The 23,295-nt window shown below is 52.2% G+C and overlaps 4 protein-coding genes across 5 annotated transcripts in view; 2 read left to right on the plus strand and 2 right to left on the minus strand.

The window, feature by feature from the left end:
• Nucleotides 1–4,100, minus strand: part of IFT122 (intraflagellar transport 122) — a 28,932-nt gene extending 24,832 nt beyond the window's left edge. For both annotated transcript variants that reach the window (XR_008841505.1, XM_056501741.1), the window contains exons 1-6: nt 3,922–4,100; nt 3,507–3,573; nt 2,367–2,451; nt 1,483–1,561; nt 652–728; nt 176–242 (exon numbers count right to left, since the gene is read on the minus strand). Coding sequence is in view for 1 of the 2 variants with exons in the window: in XM_056501741.1 (XP_056357716.1) it covers nt 176–242; nt 652–728; nt 1,483–1,561; nt 2,367–2,451; nt 3,507–3,573; nt 3,922–3,962 (416 nt within the window). In the remaining variant the exon portion in view is untranslated. The remainder of the gene's footprint in view (nt 1–175; nt 243–651; nt 729–1,482; nt 1,562–2,366; nt 2,452–3,506; nt 3,574–3,921) is intronic.
• Nucleotides 4,101–4,202: 102 nt separating this feature from the next.
• MBD4 (methyl-CpG binding domain 4, DNA glycosylase) lies at nt 4,203–7,312 on the plus strand. The gene is made up of 8 exons (XM_056501104.1): nt 4,203–4,233; nt 4,351–4,512; nt 4,703–5,481; nt 5,734–5,808; nt 6,099–6,233; nt 6,468–6,617; nt 6,863–6,966; nt 7,102–7,312. Exons 1-8 carry the CDS (start codon nt 4,220–4,222, stop codon nt 7,177–7,179), a joined length of 1,497 nt encoding a protein of 498 aa, XP_056357079.1. The 5' UTR covers nt 4,203–4,219; the 3' UTR covers nt 7,180–7,312.
• A 455-nt stretch (nt 7,313–7,767) lies between these two features.
• On the plus strand, nt 7,768–9,805 carry RPL32 (ribosomal protein L32). Its single transcript, XM_056501108.1, has 4 exons — nt 7,768–8,085; nt 8,602–8,702; nt 8,890–9,071; nt 9,624–9,805. The coding sequence occupies exons 2-4, from the start codon at nt 8,607–8,609 to the stop codon at nt 9,751–9,753; spliced, it is 408 nt and encodes a 135-aa protein (XP_056357083.1). The 5' UTR covers nt 7,768–8,085; nt 8,602–8,606; the 3' UTR covers nt 9,754–9,805.
• Nucleotides 9,806–9,899: 94 nt separating this feature from the next.
• Nucleotides 9,900–23,216, minus strand: LOC130258079 (cullin-associated NEDD8-dissociated protein 1-like). Its single transcript, XM_056501103.1, has 15 exons — nt 23,055–23,216; nt 20,876–21,019; nt 19,508–19,662; nt 18,971–19,094; nt 18,074–18,330; nt 17,372–17,477; nt 16,163–16,308; nt 15,718–16,010; nt 15,222–15,363; nt 13,130–14,635; nt 12,675–12,770; nt 12,074–12,243; nt 11,808–11,972; nt 11,394–11,501; nt 9,900–11,270 (listed from the first exon to the last, which is right to left on the minus strand). Exons 1-15 carry the CDS (start codon nt 23,120–23,122, stop codon nt 11,043–11,045), a joined length of 3,708 nt encoding a protein of 1,235 aa, XP_056357078.1. The 5' UTR covers nt 23,123–23,216; the 3' UTR covers nt 9,900–11,042.
• Nucleotides 23,217–23,295: the final 79 nt, after the last annotated feature.

Genomic DNA, 23,295 nt, shown 5'->3' on the forward strand with positions numbered 1-23,295 from the left:
CCCAAGACCAGAAAATGTCTCTGATGCCTTTAGGATTTAGTTATAAATAGGACCAAGCATAACCCAACACTTCAAAAGAAGGAGAGTAAAGTAATTTTTTAAAAAGCTTCCATCTTACTTTAAATAGTTTGTTTTGAAACTAACTTAAATGACACAGATAACCCTTAAAACCTACCTACAGCAAGTAATCTTGGAGCTTGTTTTATGTTTAGAGACTGACTTCTGCTCAGGAGACCACAAGCCTTGATGAGAGAAAACAGAAAGCCAATAACAAGTGAGGATGTGCCAGTGTTCAGACTGGAAACTAACATTGTCAGAGAACTCAGCTGGGATTTCAGAGACATCAAAGTATTCTCCACTGCTAGAACAACATTTAAATACATATTATTTACTATTAAATGGGAAAGAAATCCATCTAAATAACAGAGGGTGTCTCTGCAAAAAATTCCTGTACCAGAGCGGCACATTTGAGCCTGTGACCCCTCACTACACTTTTCCCATTAGTTTAAGTGATTTAAATCAGCATCCAATTCAGCCACTGAACGTTAGGTAGCTTTGTGTCCCATCTCTCCTGGAGTTACAGAGCTGCATCTATCTGTGGTTAGCTCAGCTGTAGTGACTCAGTGCAAAAGTTCAAGGGAGAAGACATACCAAAATCCCCAGAGGAGCAGGATGCCAGCTGATGAGTGAGAGGATTGTATGAAACACACTGGATGGAGTCATTATGCCTAGAATGAAGTTACAATCAGATTTCAATAAATCATTCTTAGATGTCCCTTTTCTGACTTTCAGCAAGTGAGCTGAAAGCTTTAGCAGATGCCAGAATAATTGGATTGGTTTATAGTATATCAAATAAATCTGCTATTACTGTAAAGTAAATCAGTAATAAACCTTGTAACAACTGTCTCCAAGTAGCAGGATTTACTGAATTTCATCAAGATCAAAGCAACTGGGGTTTGTGAAATATAACTGAAGGTTGTAGCCAAATCCTAAAGCAAGAATGCTTGTGCAGGCTCTGTGCAGTGACCAGCTAACACAAACCAACTACTAATAAATGTGCAGCCAGGAAACAACATGAAGTTGTTGCTCCAGAGGACTGAAAACAGAGCAGATGATTGAAATATACCAAAAGTGCCCAAACCCCTTTAATTTGATCTTTGACCAGAATTATGGTTTATTTTAGAAGACTGGTCATATTATGTTTCATTTCATTTTATTCTGACCTATTCTGAGTTTCCCTAGTTCTCTGTCAGCCCTCTAAATTGACAGATTTCTCTGGATTCCACACCTCCTTTTATGCCTTTAATTGCTTTCCTGCCTCATTCAGATACTTCAGCTGTTCTTTGCCTCCTCCCTCCCTTATCACCCCTTTTCTCTGACCTTAGTGAGCCTTCTCCCAAATCTAACAGCTTGTGCTCTTTAATTGCAGCAGTGCATATCAAAATTGGCTTTTGAGGCACAGAACTGAATGGCATCACTTACGTGTACTTCAGAATTCCTTCTAACTTTGAAGTCCAAATTATCACACTTTTATCAGCAGAGCCAGATGCGAAACGCTTGCCTAGGAATTAGAGAGAATTCAAATCCTACTCATACAAGAATCACTTTCACTCCAAATAATCAAAGAGAGAGCAAGAAGTTCTTGAACTCGACAAGGCTCAAGTAATAAAGGGGCTGACACTGAGTGCCTGGATGTGCTGCTGCTTCCCCAGCCACATGGAGCTCTGAGTGCAGCATTCCCATGGCCCTGCCATAACCAGTCCTTCCAGTGCTGGCCAGCCCAGGCTGGGCATTGATGGCAACAGGGAAACAAACTGGTACACTGTCACAGGAACTGCCCCACCCAAACAGCAGCAGCTGCAGGAAGGCCCCCAGGCCCACAGAGTGAGTCCTGGACCATGAGGGAACTGGAAGCAGAGTGCAGTGAGCAGGAAATGTGTGAAGGATCAGGAGATCAGGAAGCTTTGGGATGAGGAACTACAGGAATAAAACTCAGAGGCAGACAAGTCATAAAAACAGGAATCTCTGAGGTGAGCCTTCTCCTCATGCTACCCTTGAATATACATTTCACCAGTGCTAAAGCTAACACTGAGGCCAAAGGGAAGGGCAGTGGGACCCCTGCTCTTGGGTTCAGGGTGATCTTAGCACCTGCACAGCAGCTCACACCCTCCTCTGGACAACAAACCCCAGCACCTGTTAAAGAACAAACCCCAACACTTGTTAAAGAACAAACCCCAGCACCTGTTAAAGAACAAACCCCAGCACCCCCATGCTGAGACTGAACAACCCCCATTTCTCCATTTTCACTGGGCAATCACAAGTGGGAGAGGTGCACTTTACAGACAATGCCCCAAGGTGCTATTTACCATCTTTGGCATAAGCCACGCAGTACACAGTGTCTTTATGTCCTTTCAAAGGCTGAATCAGGGTTCCATCAGAAGTATCATACACCTGTTCAAATGGGGAATAAAAAAACAATCCAAACATACAAACAATAGAACTTCACAAAAAAAACCCTTCAGTGAATCACAGAACCACATGTGGGTGGGAAGGCACTGTAAAGCTCACTCAGTTCATGCCCTTGCCATGGAGCAGTGAGACCTTCCACTGGACCAGGCTGCTCCAAGCCCCATCCAACCTGGCCTAAAACACCTCCAGTGGGAGGACTGGGATATAAAATTACTGAAGGCCAGCAGATTATGCACTTCCTTTTGTGCCTGCTTTTGGATTTCATACAGTTCATAAAGACAAAACATTTTCTAGCACAGAAGTAGCTTTCTGTGAAATGACACTTCTTAGAAAGAAAGAAAGAAGTACTAGAAAATAACATATACAAAGGGCATTTTTCAAGAGTTTGTTTGCCAGCTTGTTTTACATCTTCTTGGCTTTTGATCTTTTATTTTTATGTTTTACATCTTGCTGTTAAAACATCTCACTGTGCATTTGATGTTTAACCATAATAAATTACTGCAAAGGAGCAGCAGTAAATACATGATTGTTAGCCCTGAAAATAACACCTGCTGTCCTGAAGTGCTGAACTGCACCTCTACAATGCATCCAGCATCCCTCCACCCCATCCATCCCTTCCTGCAGCTCCTAGCCTGCCCCATCTGAAAGGAGCTGTGAGCAGCTGGTGCTGAGCTGCTCCTGCAGCAGCCCCAGGGACCACAAACAGCTTGAGGGGAGTGTTCCCACACCTTTCCTACCAGCACAACGCCAGGACACGGGGTAGGTCCATGGATCTCAAACCCCAGGCATGGCACAAGAGGACAAGATGACACAAATAACATAAATCTCATTACTTCTGGAAATAGAGCTTAAAACTTGGTAAGAAATATTAAAAAGCTTCAAAACACTTTAGAATCGGTCTGCATTAATATGTATGTTGCAGTGAGGCTGCACTGGCAGAGATAAGGGGATTTCAGATAGGTTATATTCATAAGTTAATGTGAAAGAAATCCTGCTCGTCGAGCTGTAAAGGAGAGAGCACAGGAAGGTTTCCCTACCAGCAGCCTGTTTCCAGCAGCAATTACCAGCTGGGTCCCATCCGGCTTGAACGCGAGGTCGTAAATGCTGATGGAAACAAACAAACAAACAAACAAACAAACAAACGAGAGGCGTGTCAGGAGACAGGGACGGATCCTGGCGCTCAGCTGTGCCCGTGGCCAGCGCTGCGCGGCACGGCAAGCTGGGGGTGCTGGCCAACAACCGAGCGGGGCCGGCACCGAGAGACCCCCGAACCCCCAGCCCCGAGCGGTGCGGAGCGGGACAGAACGGGATATGCGACAGGGAACGGGAGAGGGAACGGGCCGGGACAGGGAACGGAACGGGATATGAAACCGGCCAGGATATGGGACGGGCCAGGGAACGGGCCGGGACAGGGAACGGGCCGGGACAGCGGCTGTGCCCGGGGCCGCTCACCATTGCTCGGCCCTATCGCGCCAGGTGAGCGCGGCCCGCATCCCTCGGGCCCCGCACGGCTCGGCTCGGCTCGGCTCGGCTCGGTTCGGCACCGCCCCTCACAGCCAGGCCCCGCTCTCCGGGTCCCGCTCTCCCGGCCTCGCTCTCCGGCCCCGCCGCTGCCACGGGCAACGCGCCTGGGCCCGGGGCCGGCGGGTCCGCCGCGCCGCCAGGGGGCGCTGCCAGCTCGGCAGGGGACGCTCGCGCGGGCCGGGGCTCGGAAATGTCACGTGAGCGTCACGTGAGCGGCGCGCGGGAGATGGCGGCGGGCGGGTGAGGGCGCAGCGGGAGCGGGGCTCTGTCAGCGGGGCGCGGGCGGCGTGTGGGGTCCGTGCCCGTCCCCAGAGCTCCCCGGAGCTGGGCCTTACCCGGGATCTCGTTCCCCTGCAGCCCCGGCGGCGGCAGTCCCAGCGCGGCGGCGGAGGAGGAATGGCCCAGCCCCGGGGAGCACGGCCCGGCGGGGCCCAGCGCCGTCCCCCGCGGCTGGCAGCGGGTCAGCAGCCGCAGGCGGGCGGGCAGGACGGCCGGCAGGATCGACGTGTACTTCGTGAGGTGAGGCTGGGCTGTCACCGAGCTCTGTGTGCCCTTTCTCGGCAGGACCACAGAAATGTGCCCCGACATCGCCCTGGAAACTGTTCTTGTTCTTTGTTTTGGGGTCGTTTTATGTATTATTGAAGATTTTAAAGTGAAGAGTAGGAGAATGAGAAAGTCATTGCTAATTTACTTTCCTTTCCTACCACAGCCCTGAAGGGAAGAAGCTGAGATCAAAACGAGCACTTGTGGATTATTTGCAGAAAACTGGAGAGACAACACTGAAAGCAGCAGATTTTGATTTCACAGTTCCTCGAGGGAGCACGTGCTCAGGGCTGAGGGGAGCTGTGGGGACTGATCTGGAAAAGGAGGATTGTCAGAGCAAAGTGCAGGATCTCCATGCACAGAATGGTGCTGAGGCTGGAATTCAGAACATCCAGACTGGGAATGGACACCTGGAAGCTGCTACATCTACTATGGAAAGTAAAGGTTTAGTAATAGAAGGCACAAACCCAGAGGAGAGTTTGAAAACCAGAAGAAAGGGGTCATATGGGAAAAGTGTCCCAACTAGGAGATGTGGGAAGGGCTCAGAAAGGAGGAACCAAGGTGATCCCAAGAGCAAGAGGCAGAGAAGAATCTCTAACGGCCTGGAGACAGAGTGTGTTCAGAAGAAGAGAGTGCACAGACAGACAGACACACGTGGAGCTGCCAGCCAGGCTGTGGGTGGTGCAGGGAAAGCTCTGCCAGGAGTGTCCAGGGCACGGCTGAGGTCCCTGGCTGGCTCACAGAGGGAGCTGGGCCACCTGCCAGAGGAGGGGCCATGCTGCAGTGACACACCTGCTGCGAGGCCTGAGGAGACATCCTGTGCACTGGAGACAGGGAAGGTGCTGGATCCAGGGGATCTGGGTCAGCAGGAACGTAAATCTGACACCCAGGTGGATGCTGAGCCCTGGGCCAGGACAGGCTGTTCAGCAGGCACAATGTCACCAGGTGTGTGTGCATTGAAATTCCAACAGCATTTAAATTACTGCAGACTTACTCAAAACTGAAACTTACTGTGCCAAGCTCTAAAGCTGTACAGTGTCAGACAGTAATCTGGAAGAGATTTAAGGTACCTTTGTGTTCTGTACTTGAGAAGAATTCCTTCTGTTTCCATCATGGCATAAAGCACAAATGATGTGTGAAACACGACAGCAAAATAATTGGTCATTTTCCTAATGCTGAAGTTTTATTTCTTTACAGAAGAGTCTGTCCCACGAACACAAGTGGATAGAAGGAAAACAAGTCCATATTTTTCCAGTAAATACAGCAAAGAAGGTATTGTACTTAGGGAATTTTTTTTTTTTTAATGGGGAAGGGACAGGATGTCTCAGCATCAAATGATGATGTGGAACATTCCTCACAGCTCGACACTGGCTGCAGCTGTGCCAAGTGGGACACAGTCCCCTGCAGCCCTGTAAAGGCTGTGTGGGAACTGCTGTGGCTCCATCTGTGCACAGTGTCTCCACAAAAATGCCTCAGAGGTTGTCATTTCAATTTTTTTTTCCTTAAACAGGTAAAGCCATTCTTTCCTGACTAATAAATGTTCCTGTGTTCCTTCTGTGCAGCCCCCAACCCACCCAGAAGGAAGGCCCTCAGAAAATGGACTCCTCCTCGTTCTCCTTTCAATCTTATCCAAGAAACACTCTTCCATGATCCATGGAAGCTTCTCATTGCCACCATATTTCTCAACAAAACTGCAGGTGAGTAGAGTAGCAGGAGTAGGTGTGTAAATGTTGGGAGGTGTTACAGAGCTGAAACAGCTGCCAGTTTTAATGGCATTAATGAAAAAAAATCTATTTATTTTCACTTGTGTCACTGTGAAATAATAATCCTTAGTTGGTACCTTGCTTTGGAAAAGCTCACTTGAGAGAGGATATGGATAGTCCAGAAGGAGAACTCCGTTCCAGCCTCCTGCTCATGGATTCTTTCACCAGGGAAAATGGCCATTCCAGTGCTCTGGGAGTTCCTGAAGAAGTATCCTTCTCCTGAGGTAGCCAGGGCTGCAGACTGGAAAGAGATGTCAGAGCTGCTCAAACCTCTGGGCCTCTATGAACTCAGAGCCAAAACCATCATCAGGTTCTCAGGTGGGTTTTCCTCATCTGGAACAATCTTGGTTATGCTGGCAAAAGACAGCAAGCTTTGATGCAAACGCTGCTCTGTGGATTCTCCTCTGTTGGGTGGGTTATTCTGTGCACCTGAGCAAGGTGTGCAGCAGTGAGGGCAGGGTGTGGGTTCTGAGTGCTGTGCTGGCCCTGCAGGTGAGTACCTGAGCAAGGTGTACAGCAGTGAGGGCAGGGTGTGTGGGCTGAGTGCTGTGCTGGCCCTGCAGGTGAGTACCTGAGCAAGGCGTGGCGTTACCCCATCGAGCTGCACGGCATCGGCAAGTACGGCAACGACTCCTACAGAATCTTCTGTGTCAACGAGTGGAAGGAGGTGGGTGCTGCTCTTGGGGTCCTTCAGCATCCCCCTTGTGCCCACTGACCCCTGGCACTGGGAAACCAACACAACGTTGGAACAATGAAATTTTTAAGGTGTTTGAGTAAATATGACATTTTCCTTGTGTTTCAGGTGCAGCCACAGGACCACAAGTTGAATGTGTACCACACGTGGCTGTGGGAGAACCACGAGAGGTTGAGCATTGACTGAGCTGAGCTGGGCTGACTTGGCCCCATCACTTCCCCTCGGCTGCCGTCACAGTTCTGGGTGTAAATGTTTGTGTGGTGTCAGGGCTGGCCTCATTGCTATTTTTTAAATAAACGTGTCCCTGTTTTGTAGTGCCTGTCTCTTGCAGTGCAGCTCTGTGCCCGCAGCTGCCTGGGGCTGGCTGTGCACAGCCAGGTAGTGCCTGCCGTTCCTGCCTCGGGCCCCGAGCAGTCGGGATCTGCTCCGTGCTGCCGGACGGGGCTGAGGGCAGAGAGACTGTGCCGGGACAGACTGCACAGAGCAGAGCCCGATCAGCGACCGCTGCCGGCCCTGGCGCTGCCCCGGTGCCGCCGGAGGTCCTTGCGCCCTCCCAGTCTCATCCGGGAGCGGCCCCGTGTCGCTCCGGTAGGAGAGGGGCCGAGGCGGTTCTGGCTCCGCGGAGCTCTCGTTCCCCACGGCCCGTTCCCGGCCCCGGGGCGGTTCTGGCTCCCGGAGCTGGGGCCGCTCTCGTTCCACGGCCCGTTCCCGGGACCCGCCGCCATCGGTTCCGCCACGCCGCCAGGCGGCGCCCGCCCGCTCGCTCTGGCGGAAGTAGCTGGCGGGCACAGCCGGGCGCTGTGACGCAGACAGGTCCTGTCAGGTTCGTAGCAAGCCGGCTGTTCGTGGCGGCGGGTGGGAAGCACCGATCGGGGCGCCCCCGCCGGACCGACCTTCCCTTCCCGGTGGCACCTCGCTGCGGCGGCGGTCAGGGCTCCGGGCCCCTCGCCGGTGCCTGGCCGGTGTCGTGCCTGCGCGGCCGCAGCGCCGCACGCCCTGCCAGGACCGCCCATCAGCGCGGCCCATAAGCGCCTGCGCGCGGGGCGCCTCCCTCTCTCGGGCGGGCCGGCGGGGGACGCGCCATCGGCACCGGTGAGTCCCGGCCGCGCCATCCGCGGCCATCCGGCCCCATCCGGCCCCCGGCGCTTCTGGCAAGGGCCGCTTCCCTTCCTCCCCCTTTCTCTCCGCCGCGTCTTTTCCCCGGGGCGCGGGACGCGGGCCGGAACCGCTGCCCTGCTCCTCTGCCGCCGAGGCGGCCCCGGATGGGCGGCGCTGGGGCCTCACCCGCGCCCCTTCCCGGGACAGCGCTCGGTCACGGGCCGGGCCGGGCGGAGCCGGGGTCTCGGGTGCTGTTCTCTCCGGTGTGCGGCGCCGGGCTCGGCAGGAGCATGGCGGGGCCGGCACCGCCGCACCTCCCAGGATCGCATCTGGAGAGCTGCCCGTGCTCTGCCAGCTTCGGAGGCGGGAGGCAGAGCCGCAGCAGATGAAGACCCATTCCCTGGCCGGCCTGCCGTGGCCCGCGGGGGAAGGCAGTCTGCGACACGCGCGGCCCGGGCAGCGGCACCGCGCCCCGGCCGCGCCCCGCGCTCACCCCGCGCTGTCCCGCAGGCACCATGCCCGCTCTCAGGCCTCTCGTGAAGCCCAGGATCGTCAAGAAGAGAACCAAGAAGTTCATCCGGCACCAGTCTGACCGCTATGTCAAGATCAAGGTGAGGAGTTTTGCCGCAGGTTCCCAGGGCAGGAAGCTCGGGGGTGCCTATGGTGGTGAAGGGAAGCCCAGCGGGATGGTGGCAGGCTGCAGCAGGGCAGGGAGAGTGGGGAGGGCAGTGCAGGAGCCTCCAGGCCAGCTCTGTTGAGGGTGATCTCCTCTTGTAACTGTTCCCTGCGTTTGTGCAGCGCAACTGGCGCAAACCCAGAGGCATCGACAACAGAGTGCGCCGGCGCTTCAAGGGGCAGATCCTGATGCCCAACATCGGCTACGGCAGCAACAAGAAGACAAAACACATGCTGCCCACGGGCTTCAGAAAGTTCCTGGTCCACAACGTGAAGGAGCTGGAAGTGCTGATGATGAGCAACAAGTGAGTATGTGGGGCCTGTGCTCCCCTGGGAGAGGTGGTATGATCAGGGTGGAAGGAGGGAAGTCATTGCCTTTGAGAGCACAGATGCCATCAGGAAGCCCTCAGTGCCACTGGAGGGTGGGGGCACAGGGAGGCCTCGGGGCTGCCAGTCTCATCCCCTTGGCAAAAATACACAGCGGTGGCAGGCGAGGCTGTGCGACATCACTGGTAACCATGGTCAGAACTGGGGCTGTGGTCAGATTTGGGCACAAGTCTGCTCTAGTGCTTGTTTTGCTACAAAGTAGTAACAATAATTAATAGCTACCTCTGATGGAGTCATTCCCAAGAAAAGCTGAGCTGTCCTGGAGGGGAGCTCGTGCTTCAGGCCAGGGTCAGGCTGCTGAGGGCTGCAGTCACAGCTCAGTGCCCTGCAGCGATGCCCCTGCTCAGCTGTGCCCGAGCGCTGCTGCAGGGCAGCTCCAGCCTCTCCCCTGGTGCCACGGCTCCAGAGGGCTTTGCCTTGGCTCTGGGTGCTGCTGGAGCCAAGCCCAACGCTGCTGCCTGTCCCCACAGGTCGTACTGTGCAGAGATTGCCCACAACGTGTCCTCCAAGAACAGGAAGGTGATTGTGGAGAGAGCTGCCCAGCTCGCCATCAAGATCACCAACCCCAACGCCAGGCTGCGCAGCGAGGAGAACGAGTAGCAGCTCTGCAGCACAGGTGTATTTAATAAAGCCTCTCTTTACTAAACTCCAACTCCAGCTGTTTGGCATGGGCAGAGGAGGGGCAGCAGCCTGTGTGTGGCTCCAGGGAGCAGTGCCACAGTGATGGGCAGTGAACTCAGGGCACGCAGTTTCACAAGTGTATTTTATTTTCTATACCACCCAGACAACAGCTGTCTTTTCACACACCACTATACATACTATTCACATCAACCACTCTGTCAAAAGAGAAAAGAAAGCACAGAGCAGTCAGTGGCTAGAGCAGTGCGTCATGATGGCTTCATTCTCTAGTTGGCTGTTAGAACCTTAGTCTCTTAAGGCATTTTCTCTTGCACAAAGCAGAATTCAAGCACAGCAGCCACTATGGGCTGTGTGCTTGCACCCCTGGCTCCTGCCTGCCACCTCTGACCCCTGTGACTGACACCACAGTGCTCCTGCAGATGCCTGCTGCTGATGTGTGACCAGGACCAGGAGAGCCTTGTGGCTGGTGACACCAACACTGAGGTGCCCAGGGAGAGAGAGAAGCCACGTTAGTGCAAAGCAAAGCTTTAAGCAGGGTTTGTCACTGAAACAGTCAATAATCATCCCTTGGGGAAGAGGGTTGAGGTATTTTGCAGTCAAAACCATAAATATAAAAGCCAAGCAACAAAGCTTTGTATTTCCCAAATGCCAAACTGAAGCCCCAGGAGGAGTGTTGGAGTGTCAGGTAACCCCCTGCCCTGTACAGCCTCTGCAGCTTGGCAGGTGCAAGTCTCCCTTCCCAAAGGCCTGTGGGATGAACCCATTCATAAAGACATGGCTTCCAGATTTTAGTCATGTTTTTCAGTGAAAACACTATAAGTACATTCTTGGGCAGTTTAAGGTAGAAAGTGCATGTGCAGTGATTAAAAGACCTTTGTACTGCAGTAAGGAGTATTTGAAGAAGTAGTTTCCATTGTTCATGGAACCACAACTGTGATTGCTTTGTGCACCCCTTAGAACTTCCTAAAAATGGGAATACTCATCTTCCAGCCCCTCCCCTACATGAGGTATTCCTCTGATCTCAGGTCTCATTCCAAATCTCTGAGGTGTCTGATAAAAAGTGCAGCTGGATCAAACCAGTCCTGCCCAGCTGTCACATTTCACACACCATCCCCAGTCTCTCCTGTGGCTGCCCAGGAACTTGGGTTTGGCTGTGGCAGGAGAGCAGCTCAGTGGCGTTTGTTCCTCCCCACCCAGCTGGTGTCTGGCTGGGGCATTCCAACGGCAGGAGGGTGGTGGGGAAGAACATCTTAGCTCATGTCCATTGACTCCAAGGTGGGGAGGGAAGCAGAATCTTTCTGGATGCTCTCAAAAAGTGAGGCCATTTCAGGACTGGATCTGATGTGGGATGAAAACTCAACCATTGCTGGGCTTTTCTCCACCTCAGGGATGGTCAGGAGAGCAGCCACTGCCCGCATGGCCGAGCGCTTCAGCTCATCCTGCTTCTCAAACTCCTGCTTCACCGAGCCGGCCTTCACCTGCCAACACACAGCCCCCTTCTCAGTGTAGAAAATGCCACTGCAGCAAAGAGCAGCAGAGGATTTCCAGCTGGGGAGGTGAGGGGAGTGGCAGAGGCAGCCTGGGGCAGCAGCAGCCCTTACCTTGGTGGAGCAGGTGGCCCGGAGGGGCTCGATGAGGCGCTCGAGGCGCTGCAGCAGCGCGCTGGGGCACAGCACCGAGAGCCGCGCCAGCACGATGAACGTCAGCATCTGCCCCGGGCACACAGGGAGGGAGGGAGGGACACTGCTGGTGGGTCTGTGGGGCACAGCTCTGCCCACAGGCTGGGCTGTGCCTGCCCTGTGCTCGGCTCCCTGCACTTGTGCAAGGGGCTCTGCTAAGAGCAAACGCAGCCCAGGCAGCCGGGGACTGGACTGCAGCTGGCCCAGGTGTGACCAGTGCTGCAGGTGTCTGCAGAGGGGACACTGCAGCCCCTGGTCTGGGGCTCTGGGGATACACAGCCCCACTGCAGCCCAGGCCCCACAGGGAAACGGGCACCAGTCAGGCACAGCACCTACCCGAATGTCATAGTGATCCTTCAGCCCATCCTCCACGTGGTTCAGGTAGTCGTAGATGTCCAGCCGGTCCAGGCAGCTCTCCAGCAGGGTGTACATGCACTCAAAAGCAGCTTTCCTCACATCAAGGCCATCATCCACTGTGTGCTTGAAGGGCCCCATCTCTACCTGAGCCAAGACAAACAGCAGAGCTGTCACAAAGAGCAGACAGAGCAGCAGCTCCAGCTGGGCTCCACTCCTGGGGGTCCCGCCCAGCCAAGCCCCGTTACCTCACGGATGAGCTCCCTGCGCACTTTGGTTTCATTGTACAGGCTGGGCAGGACTGAGCTCAGCAAATCCCGGATTAAGGAAGGCTTGTTGTGAGCAGCAGAATTAAACAGGGCTAAAGCCACACGGCGAACGTTCAGGTCTGGGTCTTGCAGAGTTTGCAGGAAGTCACCTGTGGGATAAGAACACATCAGTCAGTCCTGTAGCCAAGAGGCTGCAATATTTTTGCAGTATTTTAGAAAAATATAGTGTATTTCAAGGAGGCTGGTTACGAGAGCATTTGTGGTAAAACAACTAGTGGCACAGTCTGTCAGAACCATTTGAGATGCTTTCTCTCCCTCCATTTGGGACAGGAAAGAAACATGACTGTCCTGCATTCGGGCATAAAAACAAACAGTGTGACTCTAACTACCTCACCCTAGTCAAATCAGAAGCTTTGTTATTCAAGGAAGTTGTGGGGGATTTTTCTTGCTTAGATCCCATCTGATGAAACTTCTTTGAAACTTTTCTGCCTTCACTCACAGAGGAGTGGAAAATCCCTGAGCTGCTAGCAACAGCCAGCCCCTCATGCCCCCAGCTCACGCCCCTTCCAAAGCAGCCTACCTATGCAGCCTTTCAGGAGAGCATCGATGGGCTGAGGCTGGTCTGTGATCGTGAACTTGATGGCAGTAACCACAGTGCTCCGGGCATGTGGGGAGCCTGCATGGAGAGGGAAAGGAAAACAGTGAAAAACCAAGAGAGAAAATCACTGTTGTAACTCTAGCACATATTCTGCTCTGGACCCTGTTGCACGTCTTGCAGAGAAAGGGGAGTAGAGGATTCTTCTTATCAACTCTGTTTGAATCTGCTCCTGCACAATCTCCTGGTGTAGTCCCTGTTCCCAGCACCCTCCTGCTCTTGTGTGGACCAGGGCTCCTCTGATCCCCCTTGCACAGAGATCCATCTGGTTACCTGCTCTCAACTGGCTTTGCTCCCTGTTGTACCCACAAGCAGTTTCCAAAGGGAATTTCCATCAGCAGGCAGCGTCTGCCCGCTCTGGCCATTGCCCCAGCCATTACCTGCTGACAGCTGTTTCCTCAGGCGGGGCAGCAGCTCAGCAGGGCTCACCAAGGTCAGCTTCCCCAGGCACTCTGCTACCACGCTGCGCGTCCCCTCCTCCGTGCACTCGCAGTGCTTGAAGAGCAGAGCCCAGATATCCTCCACGTAGGGCGTGAGGCTGGCAGCTGGGGAGCAGCTGATGAGCTCCTTGAGGGAGTGCAGCAGCAGGTACTGTCTCTTGGGCTGGCTCCCGATCTCGCTGAGCAGCAGGGGCAGGAACTCCTGCAGGCTGCCGGCGCTGACGCTGCCCAGCGCGAAGGCGGCGGCGGATTTCACCTCCTCGCTGGGGGACGCCAGCGCCTCCAGCAGCACGCTCCTCAGCTCCCTCTGAGCACTCAGGTTCCTGCTGCGCCCCACCTCTGCCAGGAACAGGAAAGCCAGCACCTGCACAGCAGGGCTGGACCTGGGGCTCTTCACATCCTGCACAAACTGGGTGACGGTGGCAGGGGCCTCCTTGGGGCAGGCCGAGCACAGGGCTGCCACGCAGCTGGCCACGGAGTGCAAGGCCTGCCTGTGCAGGCTGAGCGCGGCCCCGCCCGCGCCCGGGCAGTAAACGGGCGCTGTCAGCTGCTTCAGCAGCTCGGGGTAACCCACAGCAGCTGGCTTGCTCAGGACCAGCGCCTGCAAGAAGTCAATGATGGCGTTCAGGGCCCCCCCTTGAAGCAAAGGGGAGTGGACAAGTTGAAAGATTTCAGCAAGGACAGAGCTGCTGATCTTGGAGATGCAGGATGGATAAATCTTGGCCAGAGTCGTGAGGAACGTGATGGTCACCTGGGACACATGCATGTCGTTCTCAGTAATTAAGGCAGGGAGCTCTGTCAGCACAGCCTCAATCATGGCAGGCTTGAGGCTGTCGCTGTAGCTCTTCACCAGGATGTCCAGAGCGTTCAGGGTGCTCAGTTTCAAGACACGCTGATTCTTTCTCAAGAATGAAGCAAGAATGGGGAGACCTTCCCCTAGGATGGGTCTCAAATCTATTTGAAGTGGAGAATTAGCAATTAAGGTTAATGCTTTGACTGTTGTCAGTCTGGTGATTTCGTTTTTGAGCCTCTCCAGAAATATCTTCAAGGTTGGCTGGAGGTCAGTGCTTAGATGGTCTCCCAAGTTGTAAATGATTTGTCCCATGCAGGAGATGGCCCGTTCCTTCACCTCCTGGTCGATGTCAGCTGCCTTCAGCCTCTTCAGAGTAGCAGAGAAAAGGTCCTTCACATAGGGCTTGGCATCAAAGCTGTACTGTTTGTCCAAAGGCCTGATAACTTTCACAAGCTGCTGAGTTACCAGCAGAGCCTCTGAGGTGATCTTATAGAAGGGGTCTCCAACACAGGCCACAACAGAAGGCAGCAGGGCTTTGACATGAGGGTGAAATACCTCTGGCTGGTGGTTGCACAGAAGGACGTGCAGGAAGGACAGTGTGTCAATCCGCATGTTGGAGGAGCTGGATTTATCCACCAAGGAGAAAACAACACCTGTGCACAAGAAAATGCAGTGATGTCATACTTTTCCCAAAGAAGGAGGTTCATGGATCCAGCCAGGGACAAGCACAGGAGACTTTTCTCATGTTCACTATACAATCACACCAAAAGCAAAGGTGGGACCTGAGCCTTCCAGGAGTGGGATGCTTCATAAGACCCCAGGCCAGAAGAGCTCACAGAAAAATGTGGTGCAAATTAAAGAACAGGTCAATATAAAGAATTTTTTTAAATGCCACTGCATTTTGCAAAAGGAAATGGCATTTGTATTTCTGATCTCAGTGTGGTAACAGCACAATTCCAGCTGCTTTCAGAGGAGGCTGGAATAGGCCCTCCCAACAGCATCTTGTCAGGGACTGTGGAAATGAACTCGGAGTTTTTATCCTGGCTTTCAGTACAGAGGCCAGAATTAATCTGGGAGCTGTTCAGCACAGAGCAGAATTTCTTGTGTTTATCCTAATGCTGAGCAGAATAACACAGGAATAAAACTGGAACGCACAGGCAAGGAGCATGTGTTCAGAATAGATTTTGCCAACCCCAGGATTGATTTTGCTGGTTCTCCCCAGACCACAGACAAGCTTACCAGGGATAAGTGCAGGTATATGATCTGCCAGGCATCCAGGAAGAACACTGGCCAATTCTGTCAGAAGGCTGAAACAACCCTGTCTTGATTTGATGCTCTTTTCTTTGAGCTGCTTGTGCAAGGCCTTGATGATGTTGGGAACCTGCAGTTTGGAGAAGCAAATGAGAAGGGGACACCTGAGCCATCCCAGCTGCTCTCAGAGGCTCACTCTAGCACATTTCTACCACAGTTTATTTGATGAGTTTGCTGAGCAGCAGCTGCAATAAGGCACCAGCCAGAGCCTTCACCCAGAAGCCAGCCTGCCTCAGCCTGCACAGGTGCCAGGGCTGGTGGAGGGGCAGTGCTGCTATACCCCCACACTCCTGGGCTGTGCCAGCACTCTCCTCCTGGGATCTGGATCTGGGACCCTCTAGATGCCTGCCCTAGGCTCCCTCAGCTAGCCACATTCTCAAGGTATGTACTTCTCACTGCTTTGTGACTTAACCTGCTCACACACCTGCTTCTGAAGCATTGCCAGGGGAATGTCATCCTTGCCAGAGGCAGCAGAAGAGTGCAGCCAGCTCTGGGTAGGCAGTGTTTGCTTCAGCAAGGAGATGTAAGCATTGAAGATGTCAGCTTTGACGTTCTCCTCCCTCTCTTTGAACCTGCTTATCAAGGCTGGGGAGAGGGTTGTGTAGAAGTCGTGCAGGAGGTCAGGCCTGCTGCTGACCACGGCCTCCAGGCACTTGGCCGCAGCCCTGCGCACCTTCCAGCTGATGTCGTCATCATCACTGTACTCCTCGCTGCTTTCTAGAACACAGGGGGAAGCAAGGCAGCACTGTGAGAAACTGCAGTACAGCATCACTTGATGCTCAGAGCTGCCCTCTCCAGGAGGAGAAAGCAGGAGGGGGGAAATGTTAACCCGGGTTCTGCTGAGCACAGCCATCCTCACAAGCAGGCACCTTGCTCTTCATCCTCCCCATTTTCAGTTTCCATCATCTCTTCCTCTTCCTCCTCATTATCATAGTTGTAGTTTGGGTCAAAGGTAATGTACTTCAAACACAGTCCCATCACACTTGAGATGTGAGGGTCCATTTCCTTTGGGCACCTATCACAAATGAAAATTGTGAGAGTTAATCAGAGACTAAGTTCTTTTAAATATCCAAATAGTATTATTAATCTCAAAAGGATCACAAAGTGCTTCACAGACCATGTGAACATTTTGATAACACGAATTAAACCAAAGATGCTCCTTCCTGCTGTGTATGAAGCAAGGCCACATTTCCCTATAGGGAGGATGCAATAACTTTAATAAGGACAAATAAATTAATCAATTGCCTTCATCCTGTTGGGAGTTAAAACAAGAAGATTTGGTGAGGAGGAGGGAATAGTTTTGCTCAAAGTGACCTTGCAGCTGGGAATGCTAAAGATGCCAGTGTGGGAAAACTCCACTTATTATACCTAATGTTGTTCATCCTCTGCATGTTTTCAGAAGTACAAGTGCTGTGGAGAGAGAATACTCTCACAGACATGCATGAAGCCTTTTGTAAGAGTGAGGCAGGCAGCAAACCCCCTTGCCCCTCTCTCAGCTGGGATAACTAAGTCACACAGAGCCTGTGTCCCCATGTGTCTGTCACCCAGCATTACTAGCAAGGTAATGACATAAACCTGCTGCTGGCATTTCAGCTGTGGTTTGATCGTGGCCCTTGGTTACCTGCACGTGTCAGTTCACACCTACACACCCTGGTTGGATCCTCCCTTCCTGGGAGAACACCTCAGCAGCTCTGCAGGGCTCCTTTTCCAAGCAGAAAATGTTTGACCAACCAACACAAGAGCTGCAGCTCAGCAGCTTTTCTGCCCAACCCCCTTGCCTGCCTCCAGCTCCCTCCATGCACCAGGAGAAAGGCAGTTCCCTCTGGCTAAGGAACACTCCAAGGACAAGGAAAACTCCCACTCCTGCAAAACCAATGCAGAGGGACAGCCTCCCATGCTGAGGTAAAGCAGCTCATGATTCCTCTCCAACTCTGCATGTGCAGTAGAGATTTCATGTGTGAACTGTCTTCCCAACAGGAATACTTGCAGGAAGGCCCTCCTTTCAGGATGCTGAATGTATGGATATTTAGGACAGGGATGCACAGGGTGGTACAGAGGCATTCCCCAAGGGCACACACCTTCTCACAAAGGACTCAAAGGCCTGGAAACAGTACTCTCTCAGCTCGTCATCATCCACGTTACAGTACTGAACAATCAGAGGAATTATCTTCTCCAGGTGCTCTCCTGGGAAAGACAGAGCAGGCAGCAGTGAAAAACCATTCCAGCCTTCACTCACCTGGGCAGCTGACAGCTCAGCCACCTGTCCCTTCCTTCCTGTGCCTGGTAGAGCACTCCTGCCCCAGAGCTCACGGGCAGGAGCCAGCAGCCCACCAAAACCAGCTGGGCTGGCTTTCAGCAGCCCATCCCTGCTCCCTGTCTGCAGCCCCTTGGTGGCACTTCAGCCACAGGAAGAGCTGTGATTAGAGATCTCTTAGGACCTAATCCCAGCTCTGGCAGGTCTTTTAGAAAAGAAATACAATATGTTGCCATGCCCTCTGTCAATTAAAATCCACTGACCTAGTTCATAGAGGTGTTAATTCAAACCAGGGAAGTGCTGTGAGATCTCGAGGGGACAATCTTAGTCACTAGAGAAGGGCAGCCATGGAGATACTCTGGTGTCTCCTTTCCAAGTGGAGATCAGAGAGCCAGACCAGAACCACAGAGGGGATCACAAGCCACTAATCCATTAAGAACAATGAGCACTCTTCTTTTATCACTAAGAGGAGCTGCTGTAAAATGCATGTGCATTTCCCAGCACCATTCCAAGCTGCTCACCCTACCTATGCGGTGCCCAGCCTGCCTGCTGATGCCAGCCACACACTGGATGTATGTCCTGGTGGTAGATGTAGACTCATTCCTCTTCAGCTCTGCCAGCAGATGCTCTGTGAGCTCTGAGAAGATGTTTCCACTGCAGGTCAAGACCAAGTGCCCCAAGGCAATGATGGCCCGTTTACGTACTGCCAGCCTGGGGCTCGTCAGCTGGGGCAGCAGGCAGGTCAGGATGGAGGAATGGAATGAGTAGAGTGTTCCTCCCAACCTGCAATGAACAGAACAAGGAACAAGGTGAAAGTCAAAGGCTCAGAAAAAAGCCCTCTTGGCAGCAACAAACCTAAAAACCCTTCAGCTATGGAGACTTCATGCACGTTGTGGGGAGGCAGAGGGGAAGGGTGGATTTGTAATTTTGGTCTGAACACTGACTTGCTCTGTAAAACACAGGGAGAGCTTATTTATCTCCATCATGGAGTTTTTGACTGTGTCCTTCTGGATGACCCAAGGGTGTGCTAATAATTTGCTGTAAGCAGATGACATACGACACTGTCACTCTGAGTTATGCAACAAGAGAAAGAGGCAGCCAGGAAAAAAAAAAAAAAAAAAAAAGCATGTGTGATGGGCTCATAGGGCTAAAATAAACCTCCCTGCTTTGCCCTCACCCTTCCACATTTGTGTGAGCTAAGCTTCTGTGGGATCCATCACCAGAGGCACTGCCATTCCCAAGCACAGAAAGGCTTGGCATGTTATCTGTCCCTGCTGGGGACCTGCTCTACTCAGATATTCCCTAGGAGCAGTCAACCAAATCCTGTCTTTTTAATAGGATTAGGGGAATAAAGAAATCAAAATCAGACACATCCCTCCAGCCCCCTTCTATGCACAGCTGCCAGAAGGAAATCCTCTGGTACCTGCTCAGCATATCTGACAGGATGTCAAGAGCTTCCAACTGCACGGACACATCCTCCTGCTTGCTAATGGCTCCTGTCAGCTGGGCTGTGATCTTTTTGCACACATTTGCTGTCATGGTGGAACCTGCAAGAGAAATATTTTTCCCTGCTGTCAGTTAAAAAGGAATCTTTTTTGCTGCCAGGAGCCATTCACTCCCTCATACACTGAAAAAAGAAATCACCACTGGGAGATCTAATCCGGAGAGATTGAGATGGCTGCAGAGGAAAATCCTATTGCTGGGAGCCTCAGGTATCCCCTGAAAAGCTGATGCATTTTCGGGATACATAGTTCCAAATACAGCTCAAGTTTTCTTTTCATTCCATCTTTCCTCCCATTGGTACCTCAGCTCTATTGTCCCTCCTCCTGATTTCACAGATTGTCCTCTGGCAGGTGAGTAAAGAATCAGAAATTTTTAGGCTCTGGACTCGACACTTTCTCCTGTTTGCAAAGGCTGGGGCTCCCTGCTCCTCAGTGGCAGCTGGGGACACACAGGGTACCTGTGGCAGCTGGTGGCAGCTCAGCAATGACAGTTTTGAGGCCGATGCTGGAGATGTCCCGCAGCTGCTCCTTGTCTGACAGCATGTTGGTGCACAGCGTGTCCACGATGGTCTCCACCTGGTACTCCTTCACCTTGCCAACCAGCGGGCCCAGGCTGCAGGAGGAGAAGCCAGTCAGCATGAAGAGCCTAATCCAACTGTCCATGTCCTTCAAACCATCTCACTGCTCCTTCTCAAAGATCCTGGCCACCTACAGGGAGTGACTGACATTCCCTCCAAGCACCTCCTTAGGCACGGAAAGGAAATATTCCTGGTCCATTCTGAGGCCTCCTCATTATCACACTCTGGATGGATGAGAGACTGCAATGAGTATGGACTTACTCAGATACAACCAGAGAAGAACAGGCAGAGAAGTTGAAAAGCTGGTCCTCTACTCAGTGCCCAACTGTTTTGCTTTAAAACCAGCCCAAAGCAGGCAGAGACAGGAACAGGGCCAAGAAAAGTCAGGACAGTAGGAATCAAAGAGAAAGGGCCAAAGATAACAGGGAAACAACAGGGAAAGAAGCAGCATGTGGTTGAAAAGAAGGGAATATGAATGGGATCCATAGCAGGGAAAAATACAGGAACCCAAAGCTGTCTTTAAATGGCCCATCCTTCTGGAGCCCTGGGGTGAACTGAGCCATTCAATGGCATTTCTAGATTGAACACACCCACTTAGCCCCACTGGGGAAAGAGATGGGAAAGAACATGTCAGCAGCAGGATCCCTTTAACAAGGATTCACTAACAGAGGAACCTGCTGCTTTTGTTCACTTGGATTAAAAAAATCCGGGAATGGTCAAAGGCAAAGCAACAGCACAGGCTGCACTCAGTGTCAAGACAGGGAAAAATCCAAGTGCATTACAAAGTTCAGTGAAAATTCTCTTGAAGAGAAGGATTTGGACCTGAAATTAAAGCCCATAAGGGCTATACATGTTTAGTACCATTGCTATCAAAGACAGATCCATGGAGAAATTCAGCACTGGATTTCAAAGCCTGAGGGAGGACAAGAGCTTGTGACCAAAATTTTAAATTGTGCTTCTCCCTGAAGAAACAAAATCTTAGGGATCCACCCTCCATGTGATGAGGTTTATAACAGCAACAGTAAAGTACTTCCAAAATCATCTCTTGCTGCTACAAAGATGTCTGTGTGCTCACCCCTTGTGTCTACAGAGAGAGAAAGTGCAGTGCCTGCAAGAGAGGGTAAAATCCCTTGTAAAGGAGATTTGAGGGAGGTGTCAAGGGCCAGGCTCTGTTCTCACACACTCTCTGCAGTCTGTGATGGCTTTATTAGTGCCAGGGAACATGGCTGTTACTGTCTAGGCTCTTACCATTTGACAGCAAGGTTCTGTACTTCCCCATTTTTGTCCTCCAGCAATTTCAAAAGCATTTTCACAACTTTCTTCTCACTGTCTTCATCTAGTTTTATTGAATCTTTCTGCAGTTCCATCATCAGGTCGTTGGTGGCCATAAACCTGAAAGGACAGAGGAAAAAGTGGATTGGCTGATGTGCAGACACAAAGACACAATCACCTTTGCATCACCTGGGACAGAACCTAGCAACTGGTGCTTGCATGAAAACACACTACCAAAGAGTAACTTACAACACTGTCCTAAGGAAAAGGAAAATCACTACTGTCTTACAAGTAGATAACTACCCAACAGGAGTCAGGTAAACAAAAACTCTAAAAATGGCACTCAGCATGTGTATTTTTTCCTCTGACTCAATGAAGATGGTTAACTATGCCAGAAAACAATCATGATGGGGTTTTTTCATTAATTTGTCACCTGGCCTAGGAAAAGCAGTCTGGGGTCTAAGAATGCACCTACCTCTGTTCCTTCTGGCTAACCTAGCACTGATAGTATGGCCCCACACATGGACAAGCCCCATCACTTTAAAAAATGAAAAAAAAAGTCATGACTCCATACAAACTACACCTCAGAAATGCACTACGCTATATTTAGATTGTTGTGAGCAAAACCAGTATTTAAAATCTGGAGTATTTATCACTCCAGATTAAAAAAAAAAACACAGACCAAACTGACAGTCAGTTTTCTAACAGGGACAAAATGGATATTGAGAAATCCTGGCAAGTATCTATTTTCCCAGGAGTAGGAAGTGCAAAAGGTGCTGGTCTGGGGTTCTAAGAAATCTCAGTGTGGCTATCGTGTGTTAGCTGCTGTCCAATGTTAGCCCTGCACAGAATGGATGTCTGACAGGAACCACCAAGCCCTCTCCTGTTACAAAACGACGGCTCCTTTTTAAATTAGGCTCTGATGTCACTCATTCAGCACACAGGAGCTCTCAAGTACAGGTCATGGTTTGAGGCTTCAACGTTCCACGCCCTTCCTGAGCAGCAGGGAGGCACATCTGGAACGAGGGACTGCTGAGGTGTTCCACAGCCAGCCTGGAACCCCGAGAGAGAAAAGAGCAGCAATGCGCCCTCAGGTGCTACCATGCACTCTGCTCCTGCTGTGCACGGGCTCCTGGCTGCACTCTGCATTCAGTCTGTGTGCAGCCAGCATGACCAATTATGGCCACAGGCTGAGCAGAGCCTCCCATGGCAGCACAGGCAGCTCTGCACTGCTGCCATCCTCCCAGACCTGGGATCTCACCAGCATCATCTGGGAGGGGAAGGAGAGGACTTGGTGCTGCAGCACTGCTGGCTGTGTGCTGGGAGGAAACGGCCCCGCAGTGCCTCTGTGACGTGACACGGCCCGGGGCTGGCCACATCTCCTTTGCAGTGTTAACCGAAAATTACAAACTGAACAAAGTGACTGTGCAACTGCTGCATCACTGACTTCTTCACAAAGTACCCATTTTAACATCTCAGAACATCAGCAGCTTCTACAAAAATCAACCTATTACTAACCCCTCTCTTAGACCTCAAAACATCAAGTCTGGCCCAACATTATGTTCCAGGTTGGTACGGAGAGAACAACATGTTCAGGAGTGAAATCTTTCACACGTCAGTTTTATTTACTTTTTGTAGATGGCCTTGCACATCGAGCCATTCGTCTAACCCTAAAAAGATATCAACTTTTCTGCTGACATAAACAAAGAAATAAAAGCATCTCAGTCCTGTTAGGGAGGCACATTCTCCCATCACACAGAAAAGTTCTCCAAGCAGCCTGAGCAGAGCCAGTATGTGCAGCACTGTCACCCAGGGCACGGGGGACTACTCACCCCTTTTAATGCACTGACTGTCTCACAAACTACCAAAACAAATTAGAAGCATCTTTGCTACGCTGTTCTTTATTCACAAAACAAACAACAACTTGACGTCCAGCTGCCCAGACTGCCCCCTCCCACTTTCATCAGGCACCACTCTTGGCAAGGGAGGGGAGCCCCGCAGGTTTCTCTGCCTTCCCCCTCAGCTGGGACACTGCCTGAGCGCAGTGAATAACAAATAATAAATAATAATGAATAATAAAATAATGCGAATCTCGGCTTGCCCGCCCGCCCGCTCCTCCGGCCCGAGCCGGGCCCGGCCCGCGCCGCTGCCGCACCTGAAGTCCTTGTCGGTGGAGGTCATTTTCTCCAGCAGGCTGGAGATGTGGTAGGAGACGCTGGCCATGGCGGAGGGCTCTGCGGGCCCGGGCCCGCCGCTCCGTTCTGTGCCGGGGGCTGCCGACACAGCGCTGTGCCCGGCTCGGGCCGTGCCCCGGGCCGCTGGCGGCTCGGTGCCGGGGCAGGGCTCGGCTCGGTGCCCGGGGCAGGGCAGGGCTCGGCTCGGTGCCCGGGGCAGGG

This window comes from Oenanthe melanoleuca, chromosome 12 (assembly GCF_029582105.1).
Source record: "Oenanthe melanoleuca isolate GR-GAL-2019-014 chromosome 12, OMel1.0, whole genome shotgun sequence".
NCBI lineage: Eukaryota > Metazoa > Chordata > Aves > Passeriformes > Muscicapidae > Oenanthe > Oenanthe melanoleuca.